General features: G+C 37.6%; 1 protein-coding gene across 3 annotated transcripts in view; it reads left to right on the top strand.

Annotated features, from left to right (window-relative positions):
- Positions 1-21,422, top strand: part of LOC134793652 (very long chain fatty acid elongase AAEL008004) — a 46,064-nt gene extending 24,642 nt beyond the window's left edge. Inside the window, exons 2-10 of one of the 3 annotated variants that reach the window (XM_063765290.1) lie at positions 3,635-3,698; positions 7,301-7,369; positions 8,695-8,777; positions 8,865-8,972; positions 11,915-11,995; positions 14,281-14,337; positions 16,887-17,129; positions 19,618-19,782; positions 20,436-21,422. In XM_063765290.1, coding sequence (XP_063621360.1) covers positions 7,312-7,369; positions 8,695-8,777; positions 8,865-8,972; positions 11,915-11,995; positions 14,281-14,337; positions 16,887-17,129; positions 19,618-19,782; positions 20,436-20,573 — 933 coding nt within the window. In that variant the 5' untranslated portion in view covers positions 3,635-3,698; positions 7,301-7,311 and the 3' untranslated portion in view covers positions 20,574-21,422. Of the gene's footprint in view, positions 1-3,634; positions 3,699-7,012; positions 7,183-7,300; positions 7,370-8,694; positions 8,778-8,864; positions 8,973-11,914; positions 11,996-13,093; positions 13,178-14,280; positions 14,338-16,886; positions 17,130-19,617; positions 19,783-20,435 lie in introns of those variants that run through there. The other 2 variants (XM_063765288.1, XM_063765289.1) reach the window with 2 other exon arrangements.
- The last annotated feature ends 4,989 nt before the right edge of the window (positions 21,423-26,411 follow it).

The raw sequence follows: 26,411 nt of genomic DNA, 5'->3' as shown, positions 1-26,411 counted from the left end.
TTTTTCTAAATGTTAGTATCATATGACATATCATATAGGGACAAATCCTGTAGAGAAATATAACACAAAGTCACTGCTCTAAAGAATCATTTTCACTATCAAGGCAACATTAACCTTATGTGATCTCTTTTAATGATTTTGTATTTTGTTTTAGATTTTATTGAGTTTAAAAAAAACCGACTAAGTGCGAGTAGGACTCGCGTTCGAAGGGTTCCGTACATTACCCAATTTTTAACAATGTTGTTTTTATGTGGAACGTGAATGAAATGTCTTTAAAAAACCCGCAGGGGTCGGACTAAAAACTAAGTAGGTAATTAAGATCGACTCACGCTTGATTGCACATTTCTAATAGGTTTTCTTGTCATCTATAGGTAAAGAACTATTTTGTGTATTTTTTAAAAATTTTAGACCCAGTAGTTTCGCGGAGATAAAGGGGGGAATGGTAGACAGACAGACATACGCACGACTGATCCTATAAGGGTTCCATTTTTGCCTTTTGAGGTACGAAAGCCTACAAAAATCACAACCAGTGATACTTACATACTTACTTATAACTTTTGTTATTTCAAAACATTTCCTTAACTTTAATGAGATCATTATGGAAACGATTACTTACAATTATAATTTAATAATTATTAATTACTTCGACGATCATTTTAAATTTTCCCGTGAAATGTTTTAATGCACAGCTTACTCATGAAATTACAAAAAAGAAAAAAATATTCGTAAGTTTAGTAACGTTCGAGATATTTATGTACAGCTACATAGGTATTAATAAATTTTAATTATGATAATATGATTATAATTTTATGATATGCTTCCCGCATTTTCTACTGTAGAAACGGCGATCCGTGGAAACTGGAAAGGATTTCAGGGATATGCAGCTAAATCTAGTGGTTTGGTCCTGACTCCGGTAAATGCTCAGCCACGGCAGAGTTGTTCACCTGACGAAGTCCCGTGTTAGTTAATAATATATAATAAAATCGTGAAAATTTAAAGCAGCCTAAATATATACAAGTGTATGTTTGTCTCGTGTTTTCCACCGTAGTAGCGTGCAAAACAAAAAAACTAGGTATATTAGATACTAAGCCGAATTTGGTGAATGAGGTGTCAATCGATTTGTTTTTATGACGCAGGTTATTTTTTAAACCGATTTTAAAAAAGGAGGTTTATTTGACGAACAACCTTAGAGGCTTTTAAAGTTGTTTAAGTTTTGCTTGTTGGTTTATAAGTATCAAATAATAACTATTAAGTTTCATTAGTTATCTGATTATATGATGAAATACATAGACGTATGGTCAATGTATTAAGCTTGCGTTTGTAACGTTACACAGTTAACCTACTTACGAAAATTAACAAAGATATGAAAATTTACCTTTCCATAGAATTTAATTAATTTCTCATATTATCTACAGTACAGTGATGTGATAAGAGTGACAATGATGTGTACTCCAGCCCGATAAGGCATTGCCAAGAGCCAGACGCTCCCGAACTAGGTCATACGTCATACTTAATCAGAGAACATTATAAGCACTTGACAACCTTATAGGTCTACCACTTATATTGCAGGTGGTTGGCAAAATAGTTGCGTAGTGGTTTTCCTGTAGATTAGTACCTACATGTACACTGTTAGTTTTACAGTCAAGTGATTTATTTTTAACTTAAGACGAAACAGGAGCTGAGTTTTAAATATTTTAGGTAAATATACCCGTCTCGCTAACGGAAGCGGCACCTAAAAGTAGTGCGATAAGGACAAGGCGAAAAATCCTGCGTAAAAATCTCAAAAATCGAGGTTTCGTACTCCTCTGTTTCCTCCTCCAAAACTTAACCAATCGTAACCAAATTTGGAAATCTAAATGATTATGAAATTATCTGTGTCGGACCGTTTTGCTGTTTTGGCTAATTGATATCAGTTTTGAATGCCACGCCTCTCATTGCGGCATAGTCAATTAGGCCATTTTGGCCATTTTTGAAGGGCTCTAGCGCCGTAAAAAACAAAAATATCAAAAAAAGCAAAACGGTCCGACACAGATATTGACAATATTAATCTGTGTTGAAAAAATCATTGCTCTAGCTTCAAAAACCACGGAGGAAAAAGAGGAGTACGTTTGTATGGAGAAATGACCACTCCCGTTGGCTCTTAATAAAACTATGGAAACGGATTATATATTATATCCCGTATAATGACTTTATCCCTACGCTTCGAACCTTTTACAGCGTTTGTGGCCAACGGGTGACGAGTGGTAGTTTTATTTCATGAATAACTATCGCGGTAACCGAAGACAATATTATGTTTGACGTACTTACTTAACCTAATAGGTCAGCTAGTTAACTATGAAATTTTTACCAACCGCATCAGTGGTAAATGTTAATTGTAGGTAAGTAAGTAAAAGTTTTTTAATGATTGTCATTGAAATTGCGCGTGATATTGACACTGAGTTAATTTACCAAAACAAAGTTGCAAATTAAATACATAATATATTCGCATTAATAGCAAGTAAGTATTTACTCAATTGTTGCATCGCTTATATTAACTGAAATTGTTTAGGTAGGTAGGAATTTTCTTTAAAAAGTTAACGAACAGACCTACAAAGAACCTGTTATGTGTAAAGTAAGCTTTTGGATATAAACCATAGTTTTTCCCCATGTTGTTTTAGGAACAGAGTAAATACAATCAATATCTAAGGGTAATGAAACCTTTGTAAAATTTGATACCAAACGCTTAGGTATTGTAACTGGTCTGATATTCGTAGGTTTTGTTTTTACAATTTTCTGAGCTGATGGCTTTACTAACCCTACAGTCTGATTGTGTCAGCGTCTAGACTCTCTGTAAAATTTCCTGACTCTAAAAGGAAAGTTTATTTTTATATAAGTTAGGTTTTAAAGAGATTTCAGTTTTAGGTATTTTTGTGCGCTCGCTGCTTTTTAAAGTCAGTTTAAAGGTAAATTTAATATAAATACCGGCGCATCATTAGAAACATCTAGTAATTTTTTGCAGCATATACCTAATGCGAATGTCTTTACGAACGTCACTTAAATTTTTTGAGACTTTTTATAAGTAGGTATCTATAAAAAATAAAATATTCCTAATGATCGTTAGTTTGAAGACAAAGCCTTTATCTCTGCTTCCTATCGCGTTACCGCTTTGGACAATATTTTATCTTAGTATAATATGTTATGATTTTTTTTCTATTATATCTATATGACAAAATACTTATTTGATCGAAACAGTCCTTCCAAAAGTGCCTTTGAATTGATTAGCACATTTTCGTGCTAAAATTTGTCATTGAGATGCCCATTAAAAAGCGCAAATAACTCTAAATTAATTAATTCATTCACATTAACGCAATGAATAATTACGTACATTTGAATGTCCAGCTTAAGCAATAAGACTAATTAATTTGGAATCATTATGTTTACCCACTCACTAATCACGTGCTTAATATTTGTTATACAAAGAGGTACCTGGAGGCATAATTAGATTCTAATACTGACACTTAAGTGTGAATCTCTGGCACTAATGAGTGCGAGTGAGATGCACTGATGTCATATTTTTGAAGTCAGAATTCGGCCCCTATATATTTAATAACAAATCACCATACCGGTGTTAATAGTTTGTATTGTTTGTTCACAGACACTAGTCGTGCCTGCCTGAGTGCAGACAATTTTGAAAGTTGCCTCGACAGTTTAATTATAAGGTGAGCATTAAATATCCTTCTTTTCTAACTTTTAATGCATTGTTAATCTCTGTTGCGATTCGTATTTCTATGATCACGGAACATCTGAATATATTCCGGGACCATAGAGATTTAGTTCTAAATATCTGAAAATATCCAGTGTATGTGCGAATTGTGCGACGTGTGTGCCCTTTATACCTACTCTGTATCTTTAGTCTTTATTAATTATTTTAAATAAAAGTAAACAAAATCTACCCTCAAATGGCTCCTTAAGCCAGTTGAGGGTAGATGAAAACATTACACGATCAAATAATGTAGGTTAAAGTCAGGTCGTTCAGTGACTGATCCAGGCGGTTTTGTAATTGGTGGGTTAACCAATAAATGTTATAATTACTACCCGAAAAAGTACAAATTGTTTGTTTACTTTTATTTAAATACCTACAGAATATAGTAACATGTCATAAAAAACAACGGGTTGCACTCCGGGAGTGCCGACAGAAGTGAAAACTCAATGACTAGTCCAAAATGTCTGCAGCACTATGTATAATTGATCCATCCTCCTTATTTTGAGTTTTATTCACCAGTACTAGAGTTCACTTTTATTAGCGATTTCATCAAGATGTAGCTTTATTGAATTATATTGGAGTGATATAAAGTTAGAATGTAACTGTGAGATCCTCGTATTTCAGCCCGTACAAGATTAGTACATTGTGCTTTATTGCTTAATATAAAAGTCCAGTTTTAAATAATTGACCTGATTATGATACGTTATGACTAAAGTTCTTTGGTGAATAAAAACGAAACAGCGGGCCAGGCATATATTTTCGCCGCGCGGTAGAAAGAGAGGGTTACGCCTTACGCCTTACGCCTTACGCTGTCTCGAGTTTAACATTTTTTCCCCGCCTCAAAAAGTGCACAGCGCCGCTAAAGAAGTTTTCTCTTCAAAAATGTTTAAATTTGTACTTTATTAAATTCCAGTAGAGTTCAATATTATAACTGCCATATGTGTCGCTTAACTTCAAACTCGGGTAAATCCATTCGACCCTCTCAGCAAATATCTACCCTATTACCTTTTCTTAATACCAAAATCGCATAATCTGACAGATGGATTTACCCGAGTTTGAAGTTAAGCGACTCATATATACCTATTGGCTTGGTATGAACTAGAGTACCGGTCGGCAACAAGCGGCCCGCGAACCTCTCGCTTGCGGCCCGCGAGCCTGCCTGGCTATTTTGGATGTAGGTAATATTGACAAACGACAATGTCTGCTAAAGTCACAAATATTGCCAAAGTGCGGCCCGCGTCAACTTCGTTAACTACTATGTGGCCCTTGCCTGCTAAAAGGTTGCCCATTAACCCATGGAATGTCATTAAACATTGTCAAATTCACCTGCCAGCTGATAACAGACGAATTAGGTTTTTACCAGGCTAATTAGTACGCAGTGACAGACTAAAATTTGTAATGGTAGACTTATTGATTTATAAATATTCGATAATATTAAATAAATTAAATAAATAAATAAATTAAATAATTAAATAAATAGATTATACCGAAAGATAGACCTTTAGATAGATCCTAATATTAACATTTTAATAGTTAATAAATTCTATAGGTAGTTATCATCAAAGCACTTTACGAAAACTAGTTTTGACTAATTTAAAGATGTTAAAACCAAGCTTCAGTGTAGGAAAATTTATTTACTATGACATAATACCTATATCTGTAATTAATAAAATGTAATTAATTTTAATTAAACATGTACTTAAAGTAAATGAGAAAATGTAAGCCTTTCGTCGTTTCTCATTCATGTGCATTTCATGTGTAGGGTCAAGGAGTTTAATTTCAGTACCATTTCGTAGGTACCTTGTCACAGTGACAATAGTATGAGGTCCTACGCAGCGTAAGAACTTCGCTTCGGTTCGCTCGCTCGTTCGACTAATCGCGAGTCAGACACGTATTCTGTATAATTTGTGATATCACGAAGTTAATGACCCCTTTTTCTTTTACTCCAATTAAGGCGTAGAGTGACTGAAAAATACCCGCAATTTGCGAAGTTCAGTGTTCGCGGTAGGCCCTCGCCCTCATATCGGCTGCCACCTCTGATGCACCCGGTAGTAGCCAACTGCAAATATGTATGGATATTTGTATCATTTATTTCGATGAAAATATCGCACTACTTACTATAAGTACATTTCAATATAATTAAGTAACAAAAAAAATATTTGCCCGCAAGTGTACATGATATGATATATGGGATATGACCGCGAAAATCGAAGTTCGCAGATTACGGGCATCTTTCTCTGTCACTCTAATTGCTCCTTCATTGGGGTAAAACAGAAAGATCCCCGTAATTTGCGAATTTCGGTTTTCGCGGTAGGCCCTATGTACACCCTTAACTTAAGGTCTTATGTTATGACCTTAAGAAAAGATAACTTTTGGCAACAAGGCTTCTGACCACGGCGACCTTAATAGTTTCTGACTGAGTAGGTTAGCAACCAAATTTTATTGAATCCTTACCAAAGTCAAGGTGATCTAGGACAGTCGGATGCTTGGTTACCTGCCGTATAGGCAACGCTTAATGAATAGTGGAATGATACAGAAAAGTATGCTTACTCCCTCTAGTGAATAACTGCGTCGTTTTCATCAATTACTTTATTGTTTGTTAAAACTTACAACAAATTAAAATTCAAAAACATGTTATCCGCGGTTCCGAGCACGCACAATCATCCCGCTCACGCTTACGCTCAGTACTTAACCCTGGCCGCACACGTTCGGAATTTGCATTCGGTTTCCGTACGGAATGACAGGTGGGAACGGGACGTCGCTTTACAAATGCATAGCGCTGTCTCGCTTGCACATGCCATTCCGTACGTCTGCGGCCAGGATTGTATCATGCCATGCGTATTATTTTTAATGTATACTTGGTCAAGCAAATCTTGTCAGTAGAAAAAGGCGGCAAATTTAAAAAATGTAGGCGCGAAGGGTTATCGTCCCATAGAAAATTTGAATTTCGCGCCTTTTTCTACTGACAAGATTTGCTTGACCAAGTATATATAGTTGGTCAAGCAACGTTGTCAGTAGAAAAAGGCGCGAAACTCAAATTTTCTATGGGACGATTACCCTAGGCGCGTACATTTTTAAAATTTGTTGCCTTTTTCTACTGACGGAAATGGCTTGACAGACTATAAGTAACTTCTTTAAAAAAATTGCCAATATTTTCCATTGATATTTTCCCAGTTCATGATATTTTTTATTGCTATCCTTAAAAATCTCCAGAGATTTTTTTATTGTGGCAAACATCCTGCCGCACCTGTCAGTCAGTCAGATCGGCCAAGAGATTGACGGGCTGGGTAGTTCCAGCGATGTTTTTTATTAAAATTCCTTTAATTGCTTCCTGTTGTGCTAAATATTTGTATAGCTTTAATTTAACTCTTTAAGTTTTACATATATTATCCATGCAAAATAACTTCAGTGTTTGAATTCAGTCAACTTGTCCTTAAAAGGTACACTAACCTTACTTATCACTTTGTTGCATCGACTCCGCCTACCTAAAAACCCCGGGTAAAATAAGTGACTATCAAGTATCTTATTTTTAAATCATCGTTTTCTTTTATTTTTCAGTAATCAACAGAATGGCGCTAGTTTTAGAGTATATAGACCGCATGCATAAATTTATGGATAAATATGGAGGTAAGAGAATATAATTATTCATTTTAGTATTAAGTAAGTATGTGCAAGTTTTTTTTACAACTAATACAAAATATTTTTGAGTAGTAAGTTTTATTTTAAAATTTTTAATTATATAAATTAAATATTACCTAACAGCAGAGGCCTTATTAAGTCATAAATAATTAATATATACATTATACCTACAGTAAAACACTTGTTAAGTGCAATAGTTTAACATATAGTGTGACACTGCTCCTAAAATTAACAGTTCTCTGTGTCAGGACAGATTCTATTTACAGCTGACCCATAAAACCCCACCGGTAGCTCTTCTGCAGTTTCATATTAAAACACAAACTTATTTTAGTTTAGTTTTAGTTTATAAAAGTGGCTTGAAATTTAATTAAGAATTTCTTGATAAAATAATATACAAGCTTTTCTCTGCTGAAAGTACTAATGAGTGCATTAACTTAAAAACTGCATTAGCAATAGAGATGGAGTTCTTTATTTGCATCCGAATTCACTTTTACATTACATGGTATTTAACATTTAGGCACATCCAAATTTCAAGTCGTTCTGATCATTGAAAGTATACTTTGTTTATACCTAGCGAAGATAGAATAAAAACCTGATATTGGATTTTCCATTCATAAACTTTATTTTTGTATTACCTGTTAACCTCTAACTGACGGTGACGACCTATATGTCACAGACATCATCACTTTAATTTTGAGTATTATTTTTATACTACGCAACTTGTCAGTTGCTAGTCAAAGGTTAAGAACCCATTGAGGACATTTATTTTTGTGTTTATAACTAAATTCTTTTTTTATATAAGTATGTATTTATCTATTTAAATAAGTAGGTACATATATTGTTGCTCGCACTCAAAGTACTACAAGTCTTAGTTTGGGGCTAGGTTAGTATGTTACCACAAATATTCTAAAACTAAAGCTTATTGTACATGTGAATATGTTTATGTTAATCTTTTAAGTTTAGGATTAAATATGCCAAAAAACACAAAGTTATTATTAACTTGAGTCCCCCGAGACATCTTATTTCCTTATGCCATGTGCCTATGTTAAGCAGATTTTTGTCAACCTAACAAATACTAATAAAGTATAATTCAGTTCCGTCCTAATCATCCAAAGGTCCGAATGGCCCAGTTATGTTTCTTAATTCTGCATTAATAATTCATTTTTATTTCCTAAATGATGAACTTATCAAAGTTTCTATGTAGTTACTTTTCCTTGTGTCTATTTTCCATGAAAAGGGAGTATTAAACGGAAAAGTAAGAATTCTACTCTAGCCACCAAATCTTTACTAAACTTTTTTTTCTTGTTTTACAGATTCCCGGACAAATCCATGGTTCCTGATGAGTTCCCCATTACCTACATTAATATTATGTTTAAGCTACGTTTATCTAGTCAAGGTATAGTACAATTATTTTACATTAATCGTACTAGGTAACTTATTTGCAACTTTTTCATAAACTTATGTTTCTTTTTTTTATTTGCAGGTTCTAGGACCAAGGTTTATGGAAAACCGAAAACCATACAATTTAAAAAATATTTTAATAGTATACAATTTTTCACAAGTGTTGTTCAGTACATGGTTGTTCTATGAGGTAAGACCAAAGCTCAAATTTTATATTTAGTTTAACCCTTTAACATACCAGATTTAAAAAATACACGATTCAAGCCTCATCGCCTCTTTAAAGTCCGAAAAATTCTGCATAAAAACAAAAAATACAAAAAGATGGTCTTATAGGGTGGTCATTTTTACCGTATGATACCTAAGTGTACCCTAAAGGGTTAAGTTATTTGAAAAGAAAGTATCGTGTATTTTTTACGCTTGTTACAATTATACTTATAAATGTATGATGGTTTCTATGATCAGCCTACTGTTCTCATATTGAGTTAATTGTCACTTGCTCAATGCTATTGTTCTGCGTAGGGAGGTCTAATTACTGCTTGAAACTTGTGACATTGTAATAGCACCTTAATGACGGTGACGATAGCTGCTTTATGACCCGAGCTATCGTCAACAAGGGTCCTATTAGAAGCAGATTGTACCTCGTGTGGTAGAAGCTATTCAACTTGATAACGATTCACTAAGCTAATTATACGGTTAACTCACGTGTTTTTAGTCATTCGCGCGACATGTTTCGAAGAGCCTCCATTTCCTTTCTATACCTAGACTGTATATTTAGGTATTTAAATAAAAGTAAATAAAATATACGCTCAAATGGCTCGTTAAGCCAGTTGAGGGTAGACGAAAACATTACACGATCAAATAATGTAGGTTAAAGTCAGGTCGTTCAGTGACAGATCCAGGCGGTTTTGTATTTGTTTGGTTATATTATATAACCAATAAATGTTATAACTACCCGAAAATGTACAAATTATTTGTTTACTTTTATTTAAATACCTAAAGATAGAGACAGAGTATAGGTTTCCATTGCGCGACCATCGTAACCGCTACTCATGCACTGTGTGTACTTGAAAATGAAGACCTCTCCGAAACATGTCGCGCAAACGACCAGAAATACTTGAGTTAATAATTAATTAGCTTAAGGGGCCCACTGATTAACAGTCCGCCGGACGGTATCGGCCTGTTAGTTCTTCGGAACTGTCAAAATTTTGTTAACTGACAGGCCGATACCGTCCGGCGGACTGTTAATCAATGGGCCCCTTTAGTCTTAGCATGACTCACGACAGTTTTAATTCGATTATTGATGACGTTTGAACGTTATACGTTATTTTAAACAGTGAATTGTTCCTATATTTGGATGTAGGTACCTGTTTCTCCATAAATTTTGGCACAATGATAGAATACTTATAGGATTCTTTTTTTCTCGCATTTTATCCCGAAGATAGAGTAGGGGTAGAGATCTAGCACTTATAACGATTTGTGCGGACGAAGCCGCAGGCAGCGATTAGTTGTATATAAGATCGTCGCATTAAGGAGCGCCGAGGTCATAATCATTAATCAATAATTCATTAATTAATAATTTAATATGTGCATAAAGTACCTATATTAATTTATGCAAATATAAGGGACTCTCAACTCAACCTCCCGCAAGAACTCCATTATTTAGATAATACAACTATGTATAAGGCGGTCTTCACATTTAATGCGAACTGCGGTGTGCGAGCGGGACATAGCTATATACGTAGCACTGTCTCGCTCACACACAGGAGCGGCATGCGGATCCGCATCAGTGTTATAACTATAACCGCGTAACTGTTATTTACACAACAATGCTAGTTTCTTTTGTTTCGCATTGCGTCATGGTCATGAAGAGGGCAATTAAATTAGACCTTCAATGATATTATTATTGCATTATTTTTATACAAATATATTTATATACAGAACGACCGTGGAATTTGATTAATTCCGTAGCAAAGCTGGTCGAGAAGTATGCACCTAAAAAAACATGAATGGTGTTGCTTCTAGTGCAGATATAACGAAAGACAATGATAGAGAATCTTATACACTACACTACCTACCCATACATTATTGTTCAGTGATAATTAATGGTTTTTGCTGAACCGTACTAATTAACCATTGTAACTTGATTGAACTTGAAACCTAATTTTCACTGAACATACCTAGTAGGTATGACCCCTATGTAGGTATTATCTACGTAGGTATAGGGGTCAAATCGGCGGCTTTTAAAGTTCTCTGTCGTTGGCTTTCGTCTGACCCGTAATAAAAGAGACACCCTGTACCTATAAGTAACTGCAGGCGCAGCATGGTTCCATTTTTACCGCCTGTCTATGCCCGTCACTTTCACACTTACATACTAGTTAGAACGTGACAGGCGTTTTTAAAATATATATCTATATAACTTGGCTGAATATTTTAATTATTAACAATTAAATGCACTACGTGTAAGTATTAGCATTTAGCATTAATCCAACAATAGAAAAAAATAATTTAACTTAAACTAGTGACTGATTACGTATGCCTAAGGAGGATGGGCAGATTTGTATGGATACTGGCCTATGAACCAATAAGAATAAGCGACAAACCATGGGAAAGGTTTTTTTATATACTCCATTTTTTTGTATGGCGAGACTTGTCAAATCTCTGTTTAAAAAACAATTATGACACAAAAATCATATAAAAACTAATAAAAAACTAAAATATCGTGACACAAATCATCCACAATAACAAAACCTTAATGATCTGCGACACAGGAACTTAGTATCGAAAGAACTATACAGTCACGTTTCAACTCACACTACTTTTTGCGGTGATAACTTTTTTCACACAAATATTTGGGACTATCTGCCATAGTAAAAGTATTAGAACTAAGAGAATAAGCTATCCAGTGACATATATTGCTTGTCCTTATTGGTCATATAGGCTAATTTGCCCACGCTCCTTTATCACTAGTTTACAAGTTTAACTTTTAGAGCGTACCTATATAATCTAATCTGTAGGTTTATAAGTTTTATTATGTTTGTTTATTTCTTTCTTTGTTTTTATCAATAAAATATATTTTTTATACCATTAACAAATCATCGAATCGATAATTTAATTTGAAATGCCCACGGCCAGTGCTTGATGGGCGGCTGGCTGCAGTATTACAGCTTAAGGTGCCAACCCGTGGACTACTCCGACAACCCCCTGGCTACGAGAGTAAGTAGGCTACCAGGTAGCCGGGGACCAGGATGCGACGATAATACTAACCAATCACTGTATATAATATTTTACATTTGCAGGAATTATCTGTAAATATAGGTATTTTTAAAGTAGCTAGGATTTTCAAGCACTTATTTCAACAATAGCCACACCATGTATAACAAAAGTTAAAGACATTCGAAAACGTTTTCAATTTATACGGTATTTTCGCGCTATTAAATTCCAAATTCAAAAATGGTTTTCCATGTCAGATTACGTTTGATCATGCGTCGTGAAATTGACAATTTAAAAGTTAAATGGATCTGATATTGACTATTCGTCGTGCATTTCTGATTTATAAACGGCAAATTGTTAACGTCAGATGAAAAATGACAATTTGTTGAAATAAAGGCAAGATGTATAATTAAGATTTAAGACCGGTCGTTGATTCACGCTACAGTCGGCTACACGTATGTGGCGCAATTTATTTACATGGTCCAACGATCACGTTCAGACAATTTTCATATCGCACCGCCTGAATTAACGACTCAGTTGAAAAGTGAACCAAAGTCCTCAGTGCAATGATAAACGTAAATACCGCGGTGATAAACTGAGAACTCTCAGTTCATAGCTCAACTACAGGTGATAAGATGTAGAGCGCGTTAAATGACGCACGCTGACGCGATTATATGTCTAGGTAATTACTATACTGTCTACTCGAATCCTAACGAAAACTACGGTCACACGTCTCTACCTACTCTATACTACACTATGCGCAAACCAAACTGATGACTGAGGTCGAAAATCTTCTCATTCGCACTCGCGTGGTCGTGGCTGTCGTGAGAGAGATAATGATATGAACTCGGTCCTCAGTTTGATTTGCGGCTACTATAGTTAATATCACGTTAATTCCGTGTTCAGTGGTATAGAACAATAGTTCATTAGCAGCGTCACCATGCGTCATTCGAATTACGGGAAAGTTATCAAAGTTATATTGCACACTAACCTGTAACAGTTGATTATGAAGACGATATAGCATGCGTCTATTGTGCTAAGGATTGTCGAAGATGTACATATACTAGTAACACAGGGCCAGGTGTCGGTGTATTGTTTCAGATCGGGATCTCTGGATGGTTCACAGGCAGGTATAACTATCAATGTCAGCCCGTCGACTACTCCAATCATCCACAGACAATGAGGGTGATTTACCATTTCAACCTTTTATTATACTATCCTGTCAGATTAGCCCCCTCCTTCTTTGACTTCTGCTGTTCCCCTACTGTTCTGTTTGTCTCTTCCACATCTCCGCACCTCTTTCCCTTTTAAACGTATATACCTATTGTTTCAAGTACCTATTGACCGAGATACCTGAGAGCAACGACTCGGTGTGAATTTGAACCCTTGTTGTAACATAATTTTCCAATTAGAATCTTATAATTTGTTTACTACTAGATCTTAGCATGTAAACGCATGCATTTATGTGTAAATATGTGAACTGCCTATTAAGAAAGGTTTCCATTTAAAATTGGACCAAGTCGCAGATATATTAATCGGAAATTGCATAAATCGGTCAGAACTTTCTAACGAATTCTCGGGAATAGAGGAAATAAAACATCCTGTTTTTACACTTCTTAAGTTTCTTTCTTCGTTATGGGTATACGTAGCGTGAACCTTAAATTTAGCTTTTCTTAATTGGCATTTTTCAAATCAATAGATTGTTGTCAAGTCTATTTTATACGTCTGTCTTTGAACGACACCTAGTTATTTGTCACCTCGTGGAGCCACGAATCATTCATAGCATTTGGATTTTATTTGAAAAACATGAGGCCAACCTGCCCCAGGAGTATAAATATAACATGTAGCCTAAAATGCTTCTAATATCTGTCTTTACTTTGGAGTATTAGATACTTAAAATACATATAAGTTATGTTTATATATGTACGTAGCCCAGTTTTATGATATTATCCACAATCGTTTTTCACTAATAGACTTGACAACAACTTATCTTCTTGTAGATTTTCCTGTCTTAATACCACAAATGCACGAATGACTGCACGCTCTCTTGCACCAAAATTCTAACACCTTTTTGGTTTTATTATTTCTATGTTCTAACTACCTACCAATAATTCGAGTTAAGTACCTATACAATTTCAATTCTTTAGATTTTTCTTACTTCATTTTTTTTCACTCTTATAACTTCCTTTAAGAACAAGGTACCTATTTTTTATGGTACCTACTTATTAAAATATATTATCAATATTTTATTTTATATGTGGTTTTAATATATCTTAACACATTTTCAGATGGTACACGCTTGCTGGTGGTACTACTTCTCAAAATTCACAGAATTTTTCGATACGGTGAGTGCATATTTTTATATCTTTTCAATCTCTTGTAGATTTTGGGCCAATGTAATTTACTTTCGGCACTAAGTCAACTAGTAATAAAAACTGTAAGTACTTATATAAAACTGTTGACCACTCGGATCACGTCTCAATCAGTTGAAAAGTGTAGAATAGATTAAATAAATTTCACGGTTTCACATATTATACCCGATAAAAGTAAGAACCATTCTTTGTTTGGCATGAATTGTGTTTTATATTTACTGAGCGATCCTGATATAGATAATATAGGTATAAGTATGTAGGTACGTTGTTTTTCTCGTCTTAAGCAAAATATCAAAGACTACTTCAAAAATAATTATTGTTCTTTAACGATCAATAAAACAGACTTCAACAATATAATAAGTATATTATTAATTACACTAGATTGTCTTTAGTACCTATAGGTACGGTATATACATTACATCTTCAACATGCTGTTGTTATGTAATTGGTTCGTTATACAGGCACTTGTAGGCTGTAGTTAACTGTAATTAAACGTATTTTTATACATAAATTACTCAATTTATTTATGACAGCCTCTACACGTGCCACTAATACCTGTTCCAAGACTGACTTGTCATTTCCGTTATAAAAAAATCTAGACTTCTCTACCTTGTTAAGTAAACAATGCTAGGATAGTTCAATTATAACTTATAACAAAGTTGCATGGACTTTAAGGAAGGCCACTAGGTATAGGTATCCTTATGGTAGAAGAGCCGGCCGCAAATTTTCTAACCGACTTGATACCACGATGAAATGCACAATGGTTTCCCATAAAAGTGATGCTAAGACCGAATTCGATAGTCTGCCACGACGGAACGTGCCGAAAGTACGAAAAAGAAGGCCACTTCCGGTGCGAAAAAAGGGGGCTGATTTAACCCATCTGATACCGAAATAATAGTAATGGCAGCAGTTAGAAATTTACATGTAGACACAGAAAAGCGAAGTCTGCCAGTATTTTTTTTGCCGGAAGTGCTTGGCAGACGCTCTCAAAGGTGGCCACCAGGACCCCTAATTTAACCCATCTGATACCACCATGAAACCAATTCCAGTCGGTAGGTATGAACCCTCATGTCAGGATATAAGTCTGCCAAGGCTTTTCCTGCCGAAACACCTTGGCAGACGAGATTATGTGAGCAAGGTAACCATCGGTTACCCTACACTAACCCATCTGATACCACCATGAAACCAATTCCAGTCGGTAGGTATGAACCCCCATTTTAGGAATATATAAGTCTGCCAAGGTTTTTCCTGCCGAAACACCTTGCTAACATAATCTCGTCTGCCAAGGTGTTTCGGCAGGAAAGGCCTTGGCAGACTAATATATTCCTGAAATGAGGGTTCATACCTACCGACTGGAATTGGTTTCATGGTGGTATCAGATGGGTTAGTATTCGGTAACCGATGGTCATCTTGCTTATAATCTCGTCTGCCAAGGTGTTTCGGCAGGAAAAGCCTTGGCAGACTTATATATTCCTGAAATGGGGGTTCATACCTACCGACAGGAATTGGTTTCATGGTGGTATCAGATAGGTTGCTGTAGGGTAACTGATGTACACCTTGCTAACATAATCTCGTCTGCCAAGGTGTTTCGGCAGGAAAAGCCCTGGCAGACTTATATATTCCTGAAATGAGGGTTCATACCTACCGACTGGAATTGGTTTCATCGCGGTATCAGATGGGTTAGTGTACGGTAACCGATGGTCATCTTGCTTATAATCTCGTCTGCCAAGGTGTTTCGGCAGGAAAAACCATGGCAGACTTATATATTCCTAAAATGGGGGTTCATACCTACCGACTGGAATTGGTTTCATGGTGGTATCAGATGGGTTAGTGTAGGGTAACTGATGGTTACCTTGCTCACATAATCTCGTCTGCCAAGGTGTTTCGGCAGGAAAAGCCTTGGCAGACTTATATATTCCTGACATGAGGGTTCATACCTACCGACTGGAATTGGTTTCATGGTGGTATCAGATGGGTTAAATTAGGGGTCCTGGTGGCCACCTTTGAGAGCGTCTGCCAAGCACTTCCGGCAAAAAAAATACTGGCAGACTTCGCTTTTCTGTGTCTACATGTAAATTTCTAACTGCTGCCATTACTATTATTTCGGTATCAGATGGGTTAAATCAGCCCCCTTTTTTCGCACCGGAAGTGGCCTTCTTTTTCGTACTTTCGGCAAGTTCCGCCGTGGCAGACTATCGAATTCGGTCTTAGCATCACTTTTATGGGAAACCATTGTGCATTTCATCGTGGTATCAAGTCGGTTAGAAAATTTGCGGCCGGCTCTTCTACTATTAGAGCATTTAATAACCGGAGTCGCCTTTATTAAGAGCTTACTGCTCTGCCGAAAACCTTGTACAATTGTGCATACTTTTGTATGGACTGACGTTTATCTAACATGGCTAATAGTACGTTACGTACAAAAAGAGGAAAAAACAAACGATTGAGGCTTTTGCCTGAACTGTAAATAGCCGACAGTTTATCTTTTTCGAGCGTTGTACATAAAACAACTATTTTCCTTTCAGATCTTCTTCGTGTTAGCTAAGAAGTACGACCACGTGTCCACCCTCCACGTGATCCACCACGGCGTGATGCCCATGTCGGTGTGGTTCGGCGTCAAGTTTACGCCCGGCGGCCACTCCACGTTCTTCGGGCTGCTCAACACGTTCGTGCACATTGTCATGTACACGTACTATATGCTGTCGGCCATGGGACCCTCTGTGAGGAAGTACCTTTGGTGGAAGAAGTACCTAACTGGTCTGCAAATGGTAAGTTTTATTTTAGGTAATGTTTCATTAAGTACACGTACATTCCTACGGTCAGCATTAATAATAGCCATAGAAGGTAGGATCCTATAGAAGTGGTATACGCGTGCCTCCGTGAGGGACAAAACATACGCAATGCGACACTATGATTGGTCGAATTTATTTGTTGCCCACCATAATCCATACTAAATTTACGGGGGGGAACAAATAAAATGTGAGACTGTGACAAGGACAAACAATAATAGCTCTTTCGCTGCTACTCCTACTGATACATTTAAGACTATCCTGTTCAGTCACTTCCCCCTACCTTTCATGCCAGATTCAGTTATATACTAGATTCATGATAATTGCGGATAAAACAACGCACCAAAATTATCTGCTGCACTCCAATTGTTTTACATAAAAGTGATATAACTATGTATTTTTGTAGAGTTATTGAAAATAACGTATGAATTTGACAAGCAGTCTTATCTGTGACGTATCTGCAAGCGTTACTTTCAAGTTTATATGTGTGTATTTATAAGCTATCTATAGTCAGTGTAAGCAAAGACATATGTAACTTCGTATAAGACGAATAAAGTCTAAGGAAAAAACGTGCCTCGGAATTCCAGTAAAAGTCATTCTCGAATAGGTGGCGCACACACCATTAGCCTATCCTCGGCTAGATGGCGTGACGACACCGTTTCATATTTAACAATTTTAACACATAGATATCAGTGAATGAACATGGATCAAAATGATATAAAAATAATAAAATCATTTATCCATATATATATACATTTTTTGATAACTTTATACGTTTTCATTTTGAGTTTTAGTCGTGTGTCGATAGATGGCAGTAAATTTACAGTGACTACAAAATTTACAATGACAGGACCCCTCTATACTATCTATTCTTTTTGGTGTAAGTTAAGAAGTAATATTCACAGTTATGAATTGGCCCTTATATACATATATGACACAAAGGCTGTCAGTTAAACAGTACTGGGAAAAAAATCCCACCTTTTACCAGTGGAAAGTTACCATCAAACCGAGTTGGTGGTAACTACTGGGAATTATTTTTCCCAGTAGTTACCACTGGTAACTACTTGGTCATAACTAGTGGGAATAACCCAAGCTAATGGATTCCACTGTCAGGCGCTTCGAATGTTCCGATGGCGTGTCAACGCAGCAGAAGGCCGATGACAAATATATTTTTTTATTTTATACCTTAATGCTATTGGAATAAGAATTGCTTACAAACTACTCAGATATGTAAATACTAAACTCACATAGCATAAAATTCGCTTTAGTTCTAGAAACTTCCTTAAAAACAAGACCGAAGTGATCCCATAAGTGTTCCGTGAACAAAGTTTTGTACGGAACACTAAAAATGATGCGAACGCAATCTACTTGTGGCTTTTTACCACAGACATGTCACATCTCGCACCTATATTATAATATGATGAATGGCAGTGTGAAGGCCAAACAAACCAAATTCTAGATTAGTTAATCATAGAACTATCTTTGGTACGGAAATTTACTTATTAATTGACAGCTTTTTACCATATTCGATTGCGTATTGCGTAGTTTTGCCTATTTGTTAGCGAGGTTTGTTTAGTTGCCTGTGATCAACTGTCTTGCCCGGTGATAAGGGTGAATATTCTGCCCTGCTAACCTTTTGGACGCCAATGACCGATATATCCGCACCGCAGGTTCAACGCCAAAGACCGATTAATCGGTCACAGACCACAGAGCAACATAGACCTACGTGCATATGCATAAAGTTCAATTTCAGTTTTGACACTTCGGTGACGTGGCGTCTGAGTGACAGCTTTTGTGTTTGACACGGCGTCGAAAGGGTTAAGCCAAATAGCGCTATCTCAAAAGGAAATTCTTACTTTAGTTTCTATAACTGAGAATTCCATTTTCAAACTTATTTGTTTTTGAGATAGAACTATTCGACTTAGCGCCACTTGCACCATTCCACTAACCTGGGATTAAGCGCTTAAACCGTTAACCTCAGTGTCAAATTGTACTGGTAACCATGGCTACCCCAAATTTAACCGGTTAACCCCGGGCTAGTGAATGATGCAAGTGGCCCTTAGGAGGGCATTATTGATGGTTAGCAAAATAACCGGCCAAGTGCGAGTCGGACTCGCGCGAGAAGGGTTCCGTACCATTACGCAAAAAACGGCAAAAACAATCACGTTTGTTGTATGGGAGCCCCACTTAAATATTTATTATATTCTGTTTTTAGTATTTGTCGTTATAGAAATATCATCTGTGAAAATTTCAACTGCCTAGCTATCACGGTACAGCCTGGTGACAGACAGACGGACAGCGGACTCTTAGTAATAGGGTCCCGTTTTTACCCTTTAGGTACGGAATCCTAAAAAGTAAACTATACAACGTGTACATATATTTCGTCGTCCAGTACCAACAACACAAGCCTTATAGATTTTCTCATATATTGTATTGTCATGAACTAATTAAAATTGTCCGTTTCCAGCTCCAGTTCATAGGCATCATGGTGCACGCGTTCCAGCTGCTGTTCATCGATTGCGACTACCCCCGGGCCTTCGTGTGGTGGATCGGCATGCACGCGGTCATGTTCTTCTTCTTGTTCAAGGACTTCTACAACCAGTCATATGGCAACCGCAGATCTAAGCAAAAGGTAAGGTTTTATAACCTATTACATAGTATGTCTGGCATGCCTCGTTACCGTCAAGGGCAGCATTAGCTGTCTTTGTTGCGCGATTTATTTTTAACCTTTTGAACGCCAAACGGCGCATCCATTTGCCGTGCCAACCTAAAAGTGGGGTATTTTTCAGTAGATTTTCGTCAAAAAACGATCGACGTCAAATGCCGTCTTAGGCGTCCTTGTTACGATTTTGCGTTGACGTCAATTGCCGTCTGTGGCGTTCAAAAGGTTAAATACCCATCCGCTTACACAACCTAGGTTGTGCACTTAGCAAATATAGAGGGTTTAAATACCATATACATATTTAATTTACCAATCGACCTTTTCCAGCTTTGTAACTGAAATAGCTGCCTCCGATGATTTATCATTATTTGAAAGCATTATCTAGTAATTTATAGATGAAATCGTTTAGTGAACGAACCTAGTCATTTATGAATGATTGAAGGTCACGGTGAAGTAATTGCCCTTTGTGGATATGATATCATATTCAGGCAAATAAGGTAGTTACATTAATAACTAAACGACAAATCATATTAACATGTAGGAGTTTAAGACGCAACTATCATTAGCACCCTCTCGGAAGCATGAATTAGTATGTGTTATTGAAGTGTATTTTTCCGTCGCAGGTGGCGGCCGGCGCGAACGGCAAGGCGGCGCACGCGACGGAGCTGGCGACGCAGGCGCCGTACAGGAACGGCAGCCTGAAGAGCGGGCTGCTCAACGGCACGCTGCGCGCGCGCACGGTGCTGCCGGCCGGCAACTGACGCGCCGCGGTGGCGTCCCGAGTTCACGAACCGAGCCCCAGCTCCTAGTGTTAAATGTGATTTTTATCTAGTGTACATACGGTTAAGCGGTGTAAACGGTGTATATTTTATTCATAAGATAACGTTAAAGCTAGATTTGTGATCGCGTAAAGTTTTCTACATTACCTGACGGCCGAGCCGCCGTTTGCGTTTACGATATGCTTGGTGCTTGCGTGAGATCCGTGACGTTTCACCATATACGAATCGAGTACCTTGCCTATGTTAATTTTAAAGTAGCACTGGCGAAGCGACAAAAAACAAGTTAATATTAAATTATGAAAAACTAGTTAAAATTTATTGAGATGGTATGATATGATAGATAAATTGATTTTATAAGGATTGATGTAGTTGCTATTGTTCAAATTTTATTATAATTTAAATCCCACATTGCACATATTATTACATTTTATAATTGAGTACAAAAAAATGTACTGTGTACGTCAAATGTTCAATGCAAATATAAGTTAATCGAAGCGTTGAAAGGGTTGTGTTGGTTATTTATTGTTTTGTTTAATTTATGTTTTATTTAAGTTTACCAAAATTATTTGTACATAGGATCAAATTAGTAACGGGTTTTATAGTTGTAGCCGTCAATGTTCTTCCTTTGATATGTTATTAGTCTTCCGTTTTGTTTTGTACTTACACTGAATTATCAGGTGCTCTTTGGTTCTGACAGACCATGTTATCAGCTGGAAACGAACTCGCCATGTTAGTCAAATTTAATCAGTTCTGAAACCATGTATGGAATCAGTTTTACCTGTTGTTCTTTTTTATACAAAGAAACCGCAAATAAATTGTAAGTAAAACTAATATATTGTTTCCATTGATTACCCCAAAGATTACACATTATCTATTAAAACTTCAGGTCTGGCTACAAATGCCTTTCTCTTTTATGCCTTGCCTTTCCTACCAAGGCACAAGCAATGTCATTGCGTCTCGCACTCTCATTAAGCAAAATGTGAGACGCAATACACATTGGACAAAGAAATAGGAGAGGTGGAATACCATCCTATGATACGTGAATCAAGATATTAAACCGTAGTGACAGGCCACCCACCATAACTACATGTACAGTCAGCAGCAGAAGTTGCTAATGAACACCTCGCCCGCTTAGCAACTTATGCTGCTGACTGTATGCACCTGTATTTTTTTACATGACTGCGAGATTCAATGGGATTGGCGTCTGTCAAAACTTTTTTTATAGATGGCGCCAGCGAAAGTTTCTCCTGTATCTCGTCCGGTTCATAAAATTCCAAAACAACAAGAATTGGTGAGACTTATAGATATTGGCGCCATCAATAAAAACAACAACCAGACGATCCCATTTATTGATCATCATCATTAGTTCCATTCGTCATTCACACTGACGCCGCAACCGGATGTGGCGCGATACTAATAGTCGCCTTAATTACGAACACACTTGACCTTTACTCGTACCTAAAATAAAAGACAAATCAAAGTGAACATTTTATTTGGTCATAAAAGTACGCCTACTGATAATATTTTAAAATATCAAAATAATCACAATCAATTATAGTAACATATTGTTACTAGATACCTAAATGTATGGTAGACGTAGTATTAGGTTATTAATAAATTGGGTAGATATATCTACGTATAGTGGAAGCAAAGAGAATAGAGTGTATAGAGAGAGAGTTACCGTCATGGTAAATTATGTAGCCAAAGTAAATTTATAATATATCCTTATTCTTTCACTGATATGTGTTAATTTAATAAATATTGAAATTAACGCCATCTACTCGACAGTAGGCCAAAGGTATGGTGCAATCTTTTCGAGCGATGGCGCCATAACCTTTGGCCTACTGTCGAGTAGATGATTAATTTCAATAGGTATTTAAGAGCGCTATTACATTTCGGCGTTGAGCGAGTTTAGGTATTTTACGCGCTGCGGCAGGCCGTGCGAGCTCAGTATGCCGATCCCTTCTACCACACTCGCACTACAATGATGGATTAAACATTCTTGATCCTTCGCGAAGCATATTGAAATCAACCATAACAACACTAACTGTACTTAACTTTTAAAGTTCTAAAACTGTTATTTGGTAAGTACGAAAATACTAAATGCAGTGCAAATGTACATAGGGGCTGTTCATAAATTACGTCATCTATTTTTGACGATTTTTGACCCCCCCCACCCCTCAAATCATCCAAAAATCAAGCTTCGGATGAATCTGTTTCCTCCTACGTCATGTTACCATCATCCGATGTCCAGACCCCCCCCCCCCCCCCACTCCTCCCATTTGAAACGACGTAATTTATGAATAGCCCCATACTCGTACTTATGAAGGTAATCGCCATCGAGTAATATTCGAAAGAAATTATAGGTACCTACTCGCTTATTTACATGCTTCGTCATTGCATTTGGTACCTATAGGTTGTAAAGTTTGTATCAACGAGGGTTTAAAAACGAACTGGTACTGAGGATCTGATGATGATTAAGGTGGTCACGGATACCAATCAACCATGTAGTAATATGATTAGGCTCGTTTGATTCGTCTCAACAAGATCTTTGACACTGAAGATACACAGGGTCTGATGATGGAGCTGGAAGGTGGCCACGGGTACCAGTCTATCATGTAACTAAACAACTTCGTGTTTGGGCTCGTTTGATTCGTCTCAACAAGATCTTTGACACAAGACAGTACTCAGGGTCTGATAATGGAGCTGGAAGGTACCATTACCAATCAACCATGCAACTAAACCACATCGTGTTTAGGATCGTTTGATTCGTCTCAACAAGATCTTTGACACTAGGTGATACTCAGAGTCTGATGATGGAGCTGGAAGGTGGTCACCGGTACCAATCAACCATGCAACTAAACCACTTCGTGTTTAGGCTCGTTTTATTCGTTTCAACAAGATCTTTGACACAAGATAGTACTCAGGGTCTGATGTTGGAGCCGGAAGGTCGTCACCGGTACCAATCAACCATTCAACTAAACCACTTCGTGTTTAGGCACGTTTTATTCATCTCAACAAGATCTTTGACACAAGATAGTACTCAGGGTCTGACGATGGAGCGCGAAGGTGGCGACGGGTACCTGTCTATCATCATCAGCTCCATCATCAGACCCTGAGTAGTATCTTATGTCAAACATCTTATTGCGACGAATCAAACGAGCCCAAACACGAAGTGGTTCAGTTACATGGTAGACTGGTACCCGTGGCCACAGTCCAGCTCCATCATCAGACCCTGAGTACTAACTTGTGTCAAAGACCTTGTTGCGACGAATCGAACGAAGCCAAACACGAAGTGGTTTAGTTGCATGGTTGATTGGTACCGGTGACCACCTTCCGGATCCATCATCAGACCCTCAGTACTACCTTGTGTCAAAGATCTTGTTGCGACAAATCAAACGAGCCCAAACACGAAGTGGTTCAGTTACATGGTAGACTGGTACCCGTGGCCACAGTCCAGCTCCATCATTAGACCCTGAGTACTAACTTGTGTCAAAGATCTTGTTGCGACGAATCGAACGAAGGCAAACACGAAGTGGTTTAGTTGCATGGTTGATTGGTACCGGTCACCACCTTCCGGATCCATCATCAGACCCTCAGTACTACCTTGGGTCAAAGATCTTGTTGCGACAAATCAAACGAGCCCAAACACGAAGTGGTTCAGTTACATGGTAGACTGGTACCCGTGGCCACCTTCCAGCTCCATCATCAGATCCTGAGTACTATCTTGTGTCCAAGGTCTTGTTGAGACGAATCAAACGAGCCTAAACACGAAGTGGTTTAGTTGCATGGTTGATTGGTACCGGTGACCACCTTCCGGCTCCAACATCAGACCCTGAGTACTATCTTGTGTCAAAGATCTTATAGAAACGAATAAAACGAGCCTAAACACGAAGTGGTTTAGTGGCATGGTTGATTGGTACCGGTGACCACCTGCCGGCTCCATCATCAGACCCTGAGTACTATCTTGTGTCAAACATCTTATTGCGACGAATCAAACGAGCCCAAACACGAAGTGGTTCAGTTACATGGTAGACTGGTACCCGTGGCCACAGTCCAGCTCCATCATCAGACCCTGAGTACTAACTTGTGTCAAAGACCTTGTTGCGACGAATCGAACGAAGCCAAACACGAAGTGGTTTAGTTGCATGGTTGATTGGTACCGGTGACCACCTTCCGGATCCATCATCAGACCCTGAGTACTATCTTAAGTCAAAGATCTTGTTGAGACGAATAAAACGAGCCTAAACACGAAGTGGTTTACTTGCATTGTTGATTGGTACTGGTGACCACCTTCCGGCTCCATCATCAGACCCTGAGTACTATCTTAAGTCAAAGATCTTGTTGAGCCGAATCAAACGAGCCCAAACACGAAGTGGTTTAGTTGCATGGTTGATTGGTACCGGTGACCACCTTCCGGCTCCATCATCAGACCCTGAGTACTATCTTGTGTCAAAGATCTTGTTGAGATGAATCAAACGAGCCTAAACACGAAGTGGTTTAGTTGAATGGTTGATTGGTACCGGTGACCACCTTCCGGCTCCATCATCAGACCCTGAGTATTATCTTGTGCCAAAGATCTTGTTGAGACGAATCAAACGAGCCGAAACACGAAGTGGTTTAGTTGCATGGTTGATTGGTACCGGTGACCACCTTCCGGCTCCATCATCAGACCCTGAGTACTATCTTAAGTCAAAGATCTTGTTGAGACGAATAAAACGAGCCTAAACACGAAGTGGTTTAGTTGCATTGTTGATTGGTACTGGTGACCACCTTCCGGCTCCATCATCAGACCCTGAGTACTATCTTAAGTCAAAGATCTTGTTGAGCCGAATCAAACGAGCCCAAACACGAAGTGGTCTAGTTGCATGGTTGATTGGTACCGGTGACCACCTTCCGGCTCCATCATCAGACCCTGAGTACTATCTTGTGTCAAAGATCTTGTTGAGATGAATAAAACGAGCCTAAACACGAAGTGGTTTAGTTGCATGGTTGATTGGTACCGGTGACCACCTTCCGGCTCCATCATCAGACCCTGAGTACTATCTTGAGTCAAATAAATACATATAGAATGTCAGGTCGTTTCAAATATTTTTAATCCTGTCCGGTAGTTTATTAAACTGTACCATTATAAATTATAATACTATAAAAACAGTGCTAGGATCAAAGTCTCTCGTTGCGGTTTACACGCACACAGTATAGCGTTTTACACGGCGCCCGCCGCACACAATGATAAAAAACCTCGTCGTCGCCGTTGAAAATGTGCGGAGCCGACCGACACACGTCCTGCCTCTACAAGCTCTGCCGCGGCACTGAGCTGGCGCAGCGCGCGTCATCGGTAATATAGAGTAGTTTTCAAAAAATTGCCAAAAAATTATAGTAGAATTTCATAAACACTAATGTATACCAACAGTATAAGCAAACGTTGCAGATTGCTTGAGTATGAAAGTGACTTCGATATTAAGTAGATTTTCGTAGGAATTGACACTTGTTTCGGAGAGAAAATCGAGTTCGTTTTACTTTGATTTTCTCTTTCTCAAAGGTATGTAGGAAAAATATAGTTTGATATGCCTAAAGTACAGGGTATTAGTAATACAAAATAGCCAGGTTTAGCAGAGTAAAATTCTCAATATTTCCAAATAAGAGCTCGCCATTCAGTGCTTCACGGGGTTTTTCGGAAACGACCATCAGAAAAAAAATCATTACTAATTTAATAAGTCCTTTTTCTAATATTTACAACGATATTTATAAAGATAAGAAGACGCTTTTACTGGAACAAGCACTCATTGTTTCTAATAATGAGCGCAAAGTCCTGAATTT

This window comes from Cydia splendana, chromosome 9, assembly GCF_910591565.1.
Source record: "Cydia splendana chromosome 9, ilCydSple1.2, whole genome shotgun sequence".
NCBI lineage: Eukaryota > Metazoa > Arthropoda > Insecta > Lepidoptera > Tortricidae > Cydia > Cydia splendana.
Note: the sequence above shows the minus strand (reverse complement) of the source record. Positions and strands in the feature narration are given on the sequence as shown.